The sequence below is a fragment of the Squalius cephalus genome (genome assembly GCF_949319135.1).
Source record: "Squalius cephalus genome assembly, chromosome: 5".
Classification (NCBI taxonomy): Eukaryota; Metazoa; Chordata; class Actinopteri; order Cypriniformes; family Leuciscidae; genus Squalius; species Squalius cephalus.
The window spans coordinates 28,588,435-28,600,228 of NC_137126.1; the positions used below are offsets into that span (position 1 = coordinate 28,588,435).

Consider the following 11,794-nt stretch of genomic DNA (forward strand, 5'->3'; position numbering starts at 1 on the left):
TTGTTATACTAATAACAGTAAATTATGCATAATTACATGCAACTAACCCTAAACCAAACCCTAATCCTAACCCTAACCCTAGGCTATGTAGTTGATTAATTTTAGTATTTAAATGTATAATTACACTGTAACAAGGAAACCTTAAATAAATTGTAACAAAGTGAGATTTAGCTAGTGGTGAACTGGCAAATATACATTGCTCTTGATGTAATACGTTTATATAGTACATTTAATTTTAGTTGATTCAAAGCATTTATCAAAATGAAAGACAAAACCTCTACACATATGTAATGTTGTGTAGTTATTATTACTCTGAAACTACAATGCATTTCCCATTAGCCTTTGCAACATATGTTGTAAGTTAATGAGCTAGAGAAAGAAAAGGACTGCATTCATATTGAGATCTGATTTAATTACATATGTGACCTACAAGTGGATAATGTCATAAAAAGACACCTAGAAGGTAGAACGTGTTGAAACCATTATACAAGTTAGTAAATTATATCCAAATTAGTAAAGTAATACCATAAACAATACTTGTGTTAATATTAATTGTATTCACATTTTCATTATTAATCATAAGCATTTATGACTACATAAATGTAAATACAAAAATGTGTAGTTTTTACTCTGAAACTACATTTCCCATAGGCTTTGCGACATGGGCGTGTTCCTCTATGTCGTCTCCGTTTAGTTGAAGAATGAGCCAGTGAGAGAAAAGGACTGCGATACTCACAGAACAATTTGCCTTAATTACAATAAATGGTGTTCATATGAAAGTATTTCGAGACTTTCGATGTGTTTCAGGTTTTAAGCGGTTGTGACGCGTAGTTACACACCTTCAGGAATTGTTTGCTAATGTTTAATAACTGATTAATGTGAAGCTCATCCGCTAGTCGGTTAGCAAAGCGCCTTTGCCGCTGCGATGATGGAAACTTGAGCAGCTCAAAGCAAACACTCATCCAGCTCTCCAGACCACCCAAACACAGTGAGTTTTACTTTAAAAAATATACTTTTAACAACGAGTATGTGATGCTGCCTTACTGAACCCCATAATGGCCGGTTTTATTTAACAGATCAGCTGCTAACGTACTAGCTGAGCAGATTTTTTACTTTGTTTTGGGTCTTTGTTGCTGACAGAGGTGTAACCTGGAAAATCAACTAATATGAAGTCAACTTATACAGACAAACTGCTATTTAGTATTCCCTGCTGTGTAGTTATCTTAACATTATCTGCTGTTTTACCATCTGAGCTGTTATCTGCCAAGTCTTGTACATGTATAGTGAGGTATGAAATCTCTCTCTCTTACAGGGACCCCTGTGCCAGGCAACAATATGCAGACCATAAAGTGTGTTGTCGTTGGTGATGGTGCAGTGGGAAAGACCTGCCTGTTGATCTCCTATACCACCAATGCCTTCCCAGACGAGTACATTCCTACGGTGTTCGACAACTACAGCACTCAGACCTGTGTGGATGGCCGCGCCGTCAGTCTTAACCTGTGGGACACGGCCGGTCAGGAGGAGTATGACCGCCTGCGAACCCTCTCTTACCCACAAACACACGTGTTCATCATCTGTTTCTCTGTGGCAAGTCCTTCCTCTCATGCCAACGTCAGGCATAAATGGCACCCGGAGGTGTGCCACCATTGTCCCGGCGTGCCCGTGCTGTTGGTGGGCACTAAGAGAGACCTGCGGGGGGACAAGGAGACCCTGGAGAAGCTGAAGGAGCAGGGCATGAGTCCCACCACTCCGCAGCAGGGCAGCGCTTTGGCCCGAAGCATAGGTGCCGTGCGATATCTGGAGTGCTCAGCCCTTCTGCAGGAGGGAGTGAGAGAGGTCTTCAACGAAGCAGTCAGGGCCGTTCTCTACCCCAACGCCAAGAAGCACACTAAGAAATGTGTGCTGTTATAACTACATGAGGATGTGTGTGTGAAAGATTTTATGAAGGGTGGAATGTAAGTTAGTCATGTGATCGTGTGTTGCTACCATTTTTTGTTCGTATCTCTACACTACAGTTAGCAATAGGTGCACAGTCTGATAATGAGAAAGATTGAGACTGTGCGTGCTTGTGTGTTTGTGTTTCAACTTTACATGCATATCACCTAAGACATAAATACGGTTTTGTAATCTAAAATCAGGCAGACGGAGTGGATTTGTCTAAAGGACTACAGGCATCGGCAACTTCTGCCTTCCCATAATGCCTTAAAACCCCAGCATATTTTAATCACTCAGAGGATATTTCATGCACCAAAGTGTAAATTCAGTCTAATGTGACCGAAGGTCTTATGAAGGTGCTGTCTTTCCCTTACTGCATGAGTAGGCTAACACAATTATGAGGGCTTGCAATCCCCCTAATTTGCGTGCTATGTTAATGTGAGACCCAAAGGACTATAGGTTTGATGGCCTATGCTTACCACAACATGCCATTTTTCCTGTATTGTTGCCTGTTAATGATCTCTGACCTTTGTAGGGTCGATTGACAGCTCAGGAAGTGCTGTGTAATCCCACCGTGCCTTTAGCGGCTCAGCCCGTACATCTCACAAACTCCTTCCTCTGCTCATTTCATTTAGGGTGCTACTTTGGGTGCCAGTTGACATTTATTGCTGGAAAGGGCTGCTGAAAATGTACTGAGAGCTGCTGTAGCTCACCTGCCTCCTACTAGAGCTGTAAATGAAGGGATATAGTGCTGTTTTGTAAAACCCTTGGGGTAGAAATGAAGATCTTTGTATTTGGCTTGTTGTGCCTGAATCCTCAAATTTACAACCCTGTTATTGAATCTGAAGTGCCACTAATATTTGTATTATTTTGTATTTTATCATGAATGTTGACACTCCAATGAAGTGCCCTAATAAGAAATATTGGAGGAGATATACTCTTTGTCTTACATCTCTGTTATACAAGGAACATCCAGACTGTGGTTAATGTACACAAACACTCCAAACATTCAGGCTTCTATTTGGGTCAACATTTACATTTTATATATTGAATGTCTACCTTTTGTATAATAAACATCAGCTGTTTCTTTTTTAGCCAAAGGCTGCTTTGTCAACGATTTTGTTTTTAGGACATCAATACCACACTAATTTCTTTTTTTTTTTTGTATTAAAGCTGTTTTTATTTCTTGAAACTGTCATTATTGTTTAAGAATATACCTCCACTTGCATGAGAAAATAAACCAGTTTTAAAGTAAAACAGAATGGTTCTTTGACCTCAGATTTGTTCATGACGCTCTGTATAAACGCAGAGAGAACAAGTGGGAGAAAGAAAGAACAGCTGCATCTCTCTGACGTTCTTCACAATGCTTTTACAGATGAACAAAACCGTCAGCTGTGGATGTGTAATTTGTGTTGAGGCATTGTTCTTAGAGTAATGATCTAATGTTTAGGCCTGAATGCTTAATTTATTTTGGGACAGGTCCTTTACAAAAAAGTAGGAGAGACCGGGGTTGGTTGGCACACGGTTCATTTCTCATACATGGATGATGTAACATTTCAGTGTTTGCTATCTTATCTTACAATACAAGATTGAAACAAAACATCAAAAAATTTAACTTCTCAGGAAAATGCTGTGAAATTAATTAAGAGATATTTGATTTTTTTTAAATGAATGTTAGTAGAGGTTATATTTTGATATTTATTTGATAATTATTCCACTATCCTTTATGGAAAAAGTTTGGTAGTATATGTGTAATATAAGAATAATTAATAAATACTAATATGTGGATAATGTCATTAAAAGACTGAAGTGAAAAGCAAATATTGTAAAATTATATTAATATTTGGATCTGGTCTATTTTATGTGCTGAATTCACAAATGACTATTACAACAACTAATTAGGGGCCAAGCCCCGAAGGGGCTATGGCACCTATTGTATCTGTTAGTTTTCTTATTATTATTATTATTATTATTCTTCTTCCTCCTCTTGAAGTCTATGGCAGCCCTATGAACCATACATAGGAAAATGATGAAATTTGGCACACTTGTAGTGATGGTAATGAAAAGTAATTGTAGCAATTTTTGAGTCTCTAGGTCCAACTCTATAGCGCCACCAGCAGTTCAAAAATTCAACATTGAAATGGTTATAACTTTTGAACCCTTTGATCTAGAAAAATGAAACTTAGTACACCTGATTCATCTCATCATGCTGATTAGAACCAATATCTTACATTAAGACTCCGCCCATTACAGTAGTGGCCATTTTGAAAAGTACAGTATGCAGTTTTTTTGCTACTCCTCCTTCAAAATTGGTCTAATTTTGTCCAAACATGTACTCAAATGATCTTCGGACTGAGCCGCATAAAAGTACTGTCCCCGATTTTTTTTATTCTTCTCTGATCAAAAGTTATGACGTCGCAAACTTAACGAGGTCGACCCAAAATTGGTTCAGAAGCTATAGCTCGGCCAAACTTTGATCAATCGAAACGAAAATTGGTACACTTCATCGGAAGCATGATCTGAGGTTCCATGCCAAAGTTGGGAACAGCGCCACCTACGGGTCATGAGATATGGAAAATGCATATTTTGGCCAATAACTTATGAACAGTTTGTCAGAAAATTATAAACTTGGTGTCTATCGATTCCTTGGGTCATGACAAATCCGTGGATATCGATTTTGCCATGATGGGATGTACCACGTGTCCGCCATTTTGAATGATGTCATAATTTGCAATATCTTTTAAACTATTTGAAATTTCTTCACCAAATTTGGTATGGATCATCATTAGCATGGCCCGAAGGTACCTGAGAAATTTGATCACAGCGCCACCTAGTGTTCCAGAGATATCATTGTTTTTTGAAAAAACGCTTATAACTTTTGCTAACATTGCTTGAAATTTGATTTCTTTATGTCAATATATTCCTTGGCTTATGCCGATTTCAACGATATCTCATATGTTATTTATCAACAATGTGACTGGCCGCCATATTGGAGTGAATGTAAAACAGTTTTTTCGCTACTCCTCCTTCAAAATTGGTCTAATTTTGTCCAAACATGTACTCAAATGATCTTCGGACTGAGCCGCATAAAAGTACTGTCCCCGATTTTTTTGCTATACTGGAAAAAAAAAGTTATGATGTCGCAAACTTAATGAGGTCAACCCATAATTGGTTCAGAGGCTGTAACTTGTGAACAGTTTGTCACAAAATCATAAAATTGGTGTCTATCGATTCCTTGCGTCATGTCGAATCTGAGGATATCTATTTTGCCAGCATTGGATGTACCACATCATAAGCTATATTAGCATTAAGTTAGCTTAGCATGCTAATCTCGTTAACATGATTTTGTGTGCTCATTCACACACTGAAGCCTCTCCTCTGCAGCTTTGTAAAACATGTCCTCTGGGTGGCGCAAGTGGTTCAACCATGCGTCATGAATCCCGAACCATTGTGGTCGTGGGTTCGAGACCAGTGTGGGGCGACTTTGAAATTGTGTATAAAATAATAATTTAAATTCCTTCCGGCTCTGCACTGCTGTTGGTGCTTAAATGCTAGCTGTGCTGCTGTAATTGATGTGCTTACTGTGCTTGATGTACATTAAATTTCTGATGTTTTGCTCTTCTGGCTCCGCATTGCGCTACAGCGGCTGTTGCTTGCTCTGCCTTGCAGGGCTTGGCCCCGTATTGCTGCTTGCAGCTATATTAGCAATTGTTATTGTCAAAATAACAATTCTTCTTCTTCCGCAAATGGGAGTCTATGGCAGCCCTATGAACCGTAAGTAGGAAAATGATGAAATTTGGCACACTTGTAGTGATGGCCATGAATAGTAAATGTAGCAATTTTTGAGTCTCTAGGACCAACTCTATAGCGCCACCAGCAGTTCAAAAATACAACATTGAAATGGTTATAACTTTTGAACCCTTTGATCTAGAAAAATGAAACTTAGTACACCTGATTGCTCTCATCATGCTGATCACAAACAATATCATACATTAAGACTACACCCATTACAGTAGTAGCCATTTTGAAAAGTACAGTATTCAGTTTTTTCGCTACTCCTCCTTCAAAATTGCTCCAATTTTGTCCAAACATGTGCTCAAATGATCTTTGGACTGAGCCACACAGAAATGACTGAACAGATTTTTTTGCTATACTGGAAAAAAAAAAGTTATGATGTCGCAAATTTAATGAGGTCGACCCAAAATTGGTTCAGAGGCTGTATCTCGGCCAAAAATTGATCAATCGAAACAAAAATTGGTACACTTCATCGGAGCCATGACCTGAGGGTCCATGCCAAAGTTGGGAACAGCGCCACCTATGGGTCATGAGATATTGAAAATGGCTATTTTGGCCAATAACTTTTGAACAGTTTGTCATAAAATCATAAATGTGGTATCTATGGATTCCTTGCGTCATGCCAAATCCATGGATACTGATTTTGCCAGGATGGGATTTACCACGTGTCCGCCATTGTTAATTTTGACATAATTTGCAATATCTTTTAAACTATTTGAGATTTCTTCACCAAATTTGGTATGAATCGTCATTAGCATGGCCCGAAGGTACCTGAGAAGTTTGAGCACAGCGCCACCTAGTGTTCCAGAGATATCATTGTTTTTTGAAAAAACGCTTATAACTTTTGCTAACATTGCTTGAAATTTGATTTCTTTATGTCAATATATTCCTTGGCTTATGCTGATTTCAACAATATCTCATATGTTATTTTTCAACAATGTGACTGGCCGCCATATTGGAGCGAATGTAAAATAGTTTTTTCGCTACTCCTCCTTCAAAATTGGTCTAATTTTGTCCAAACATGTACTCAAATGATCTTCGGACTGAGCCGCATAAAAGTACTGTCCCCGATTTTTTTGCTATACTGGAAAAAAAAAAGTTATGATGTCGCAAACTTAATGAGGTCGACCCATAATTGGTTCAGAGGCTGTAACTTGTGAACTGTTTGTCACAAAATCATAAAATTGTTGTCTATCGATTCTTTGCGTCATGTCGAATCCGAGGATATCTATTTTGCCAGGATTGAATGTACCACGTCATAAGCCATAAGATACATCAGCATTAAGATATCTTAGCATGCTAATCTGGTTAACTTGCTTTTGTGTGCTCATTCTTACACTGAAGCTCTCCTCTGCAGTTTGTGATTGTACGTCCTCTGAGTGGTGCAATCTGCTAAACCGTGTATCTAGAATCCTGAACCATTCTGGTCGTGGGTTCGAGTCCCATGTGGGACGACTTTAAAGTTGTCATTTAAATTCCTTCCGGCTCTGCACTGCTGTTGGTGCTTAAATGCTCGCTGTGCTTCATTTACATTTATATTTAATTTCTGCAGTTTTTGTTCTTGCGGCTCTGCACTGCTGTTGGTGCTTAAATGCTTGCTGCGCTGCTGTGCTTGATGTACATTTACACGTATATTTAATTTCTGCTATTTTTGTTCTTCTGGCTCCGCACTGCTGTTGGTGCTTAAATGCTTGCTGTGCTGCTGTAATTGATGTGCTTACAGAACTTGCTGTGCTTTATGTACATTAAATTTCTGATGTTTTGCTCTTCTGGCTCCGCATTGCGCTACAGCGGCTTTTGCTTGCTGTGCCTTGCAGGGCTTGGCCCCGTATTGCTGCTTGCAGCTATATTGGTAATTGGAATTGTCAGAATAATAGTATTCTTCTTCTTCCGCCAATGGAAGTCTATGGCAGCCCTATGAACCGTACATAGGAAAATGATGAAATTTGGCACAGTTGTAGAGATGGCCATGAATAGTAATTGGACCAAATTTGGTGTCTCTAGGGCCAACTCTATAGCGCCACCACCAGTTCAAAAATTCAACATTGAAATGATTATAACTTTTGAACCATTTGATCTAGAAAAATAATACTTAGGACACCTGATTCCTCTCATCATGCTGATCAAAACCAATATAGACCATTAAGACTCCGCCCATTACAGTAGTGGCCATTTTGAAAAGTACAGTATTCAGTTTTTTCGCTACTCCTCCTTCAAAATTTCTCCAATTTTGTCCAAAATTTGCTCAAATGATCTTTGGACTGAGCCGCACAGAAATGACTGAACAGATTTTTTTTTATTCATCTTTGTTCAAAAGTTATGGTGTCACAAACTTGACGAGGTCCACCCAAAATTGGCTAAGAGGCTGTATCTCGGCCAAAGTTTGATCAATCGAAACGAAAATTGGTACACTTCATCAGAAGCTTGATCTGAGGTTCCATGCCAAAGTTGGGAACAGCGCCACCTACGGGTCATGAGATATGAAAAACTGCTATTTTGGCCAATAACTTTTGGACAGTTTGTCAGAAAATCAAAAATGTGGTATCTATGGATTCTTTGCATCATGCCAAATCCGTGGATACCAATTTTGCCAGGATGGGATCTACCACGTGTCCGCCATTTTGAATTTGTCATAATTTGCAATAACTTTTAAACTATTTGACATATCTTCACAAAAATTAGCATTGATCATCGACACAATGTCCTGAAGGTACATGAGAAGATTGAAAACAGCGCCACCTAGTGTTCCATAGATATAAGGTCTTTTGCAAAAACGCTTTTAACTTTTGAAAACATTGTTCAAATTTTTATTTCCTTACGTCATTATGTTCCTTGGCTTATGCCGATTCCGTTGATATCTCATTTGTCATTTTCCAACAATGTGACTGTCCGCCATATTGGAACAAATGAAAAACAGTTTTTTCGCTACTCCTCCTTCAAATCTTGCTCAATTTTGTCCAAAATTTGATCAGATGATCTTTGGACTGAGCCGCACAGAAATGACTGAACAGATTTCTGATATTCGCTACCGTTCCCGAGATATTCATCTTCAAAGTTGACCTAGCCTGTGTTTTTTGCCTTATGCTAATTAACTTAGCATAATAATTGGTTAGCATGCTAACCAGATGCCATTCTTTTTAATGTGGCTCTTCAGCTATCAGGATAACCATAAACTACATTAGCATTAAGCTAGCTTAGCATGCTAATCTCGTTAACATGATTTTGTGTGCTTATTCTTACACTGAAGCCTCTGCTCTGAAGCTTGGTAAAACAAGTCCTCTGGGTGGCGCAATCTGTTCAACCATGCGTCATGAATCCCGAACCGTTCCGGTCGTGGGTTCGAGACCAGTGTGGGGCGACTTTGGAATTTGTGTATAAAATTGTCATTTCAACTCCTTTATCATCTGGGTAAAAGCTGTACTAATGTTTTTAACACTGGGATTAGAAATGTGTTTTTTCTACATTCTGTGTTTGTTCTCATCAGAACTTTTGTTCATTTTGATTTCATCCTATCTGTACCTCTGAACCCATCTGTTCTTCATGTACATTCTATTTCTGCTGTTTTTGCTCTTCTGGCTCCGCATTGCGCTACAGCCCTACTGTGCTACAGCGGCTTGGCCCCTGTATTGCTGCTTGCAGCTATATTTGGCTGTTGTTTCCAATTTTTACATTTTATATTGTGTATAGTACCTTTCACCTGCCCTGTTTATGTAACACTTTACAAATCAGCAAAAGGGTTTTATAAATAAATTGTATTATGAAACAAAGGGCAAAAAACTATTATGTACATATTTTAGTCCTATTCAGTGTCTTTTCGGTGCTTCTTGGCTTGTCTCTTGCATTAATTAAATGGAGCATCTCTTGTCACCATCCAGCAATAGTCTAGAAGCAATGATGGTGTGCTGGTGAAATCGCTCGCTGTGCTCGTTGCTCACTGATCTGCAGTTCAGTGAAAAAAAATCTATGAGATGAACATTGCCATTATGCAGAAAAACAGCTTTAAGACATTGTAAATGTCATTTATACTGACCCAATAGCATATTTTATGTTCTCAGTGACCCAGAAGAATTAGTCAAATTTGACTACATTTATTTCAAAAGCATTTTGGCTGTAGACCAGTGTTATAAACCAATAATTTATGATATATACAGAGGTGGTCAAAGTACACAACTTCCTTACTTGAGTGAAAGTACAGATACTGGTCAAATATTACTCCAAGTACCCTGTACTTTGTTATTGTCCACTTCTGAGTACATATAAATTATATCCAGTAAATTAAACATTCAACATTTTAAATATCAGACTAATGTGTGTTAGTTAAGTGGTTAGTTAGTAGTTAGTTTGGTTTATTGCTTTTATTTTTTAACACTAGCTTTTACTGTACAAATGTCACAATCAGTGTTGGGACAATTGCAAAACATATAACTTTATAGTCACTAAAGGGATAATTGACTCAAAAATAAAAATTATTTTATCATTTACTTACCCTTATGCAAACCTGTGTGACTTAAAACATAAAATAAGACATTTTCACATTTTGTCTCGTTTTTAATTTTTTATTTACAACAATATTCAAAATATATATTTTTTTCTTTCTTTTTTTCTTTTGTAGCAGTAAATGAAGAGATGTCTTATTGATCAAAAGTTCAGTATGGCGTACCAAAAGGCTCAGTGCTAGGACCTTTGATGTTCACACTGTACATGCTACCCTTAGGAGATATCATTTGGAAGCATGGCATTAGTTTTCACTGTTATGCTGATGATACTCAGCTCTATATTTCTTCACGCCCAGACGAAACGTACCAATTCACAAAATTAACGGAATGCATAGCTGATATAAAAAATTGGATGACTAGTAATTTCCTAATTATTGGACAAAAAACGTCCTCACGTAATAACCTAGAATACTGTCTAACACTTGATGGCTGCTCTGTCAAGTCTTTGTCGTCAGTTAGAAACCTGGGGTGCTCTTTGATACCAATCTTTCATTTGAAAGTCACGTGTCTAGTATCTGTAAAACCGCATTTCCCCATCTTAAAAATATATCTAAATTACGTCATAAGCTCTCAATGACAAATGCGGAACAATTAGTTCATGCGTTTATGACATCAAGGCTAGATTATTGTAATGCTATTATGGGTGGTTGCCCTGCACGCTTAATAAACAAACTACAGCTGGTCCAAAACGCAGCAGCTCGAGTTCTTACCAGAACCAGGAAGTATGACCATATCAGCCCAGTTCTGTCAACACTGCATTGGCTCCCTATTAAACATCGTATAAATTTTTAAATATTGCTGATTACTTACAAAGCACTAAATGGTTTAGCTCCGCAGTACTTGAGCGAGCTCTTAATGCATTATAGTCCTTCACATCTATTGCGATCTCAAAATTCCGGCCAGTTGATAATACCTAGAATATCAAAATCGACTGCTAGATCCTTTTCCTATTTAGCACCAAATCTTTGGAACAGTCTTCCTAACATTGTCCGGGAAGCAGACACACTCTGTCAGTTCAAATCTAGACTAAAACCCCATCTCTTTGACCTAGCAAACACATTATAGACTTAAATAATTCAATGTTAGGCTGCATAGGTCAGCCGGAACCGGGAACACTTCCCATAAATCCTGATGTACTTGTTACATCATAAGAAGGATGGCGTCTACACTAATATTAGTCTCTCTGTTTATACCGAGGTTTACTGCAGTCCGCCGGATCCAGGCCGTATCCAGATCTGATGAAGGACCTGCGCCTGGACACGACGACAACGCAGTTCTGAGGTGTCAGCTAGTCTCTCCCCTGTGAAGGCCTTCTTCCCTTCCCTTTACCTCTGTACAGATAAAACTTTGTCGTTAAGGGTTTGCGTTCTTGAGCCACCAGGCACTGTTTTGTGCGGATGAGCAGGCCGGAGCGCGTTAAGTGTTTTCTGTTAGAACAGTGTTGTATTAGCGGCCCCTAAGTTAATAACTAATGATCTTTGCAACAGAAGTGAATTAATCAATCAAAACTAACTTTAGCTGGACAATAACTTTATTCTAGAGCTGCTGTAAAGCCAAAACAATCTCTG

The 11,794-nt window shown here is 38.4% G+C and overlaps 1 protein-coding gene across 1 annotated transcript; it reads left to right on the forward strand.

The window, feature by feature from the left end:
* The first annotated feature begins 685 nt into the window (after positions 1 to 685).
* rhogc (ras homolog gene family, member Gc) lies at positions 686 to 2,671 on the forward strand. The gene is made up of 2 exons (XM_079870420.1): positions 686 to 988; positions 1,313 to 2,671. Exon 2 carries the CDS (start codon positions 1,336 to 1,338, stop codon positions 1,909 to 1,911), a length of 576 nt encoding a protein of 191 aa, XP_079726546.1. The 5' UTR covers positions 686 to 988; positions 1,313 to 1,335; the 3' UTR covers positions 1,912 to 2,671.
* The last annotated feature ends 9,123 nt before the right edge of the window (positions 2,672 to 11,794 follow it).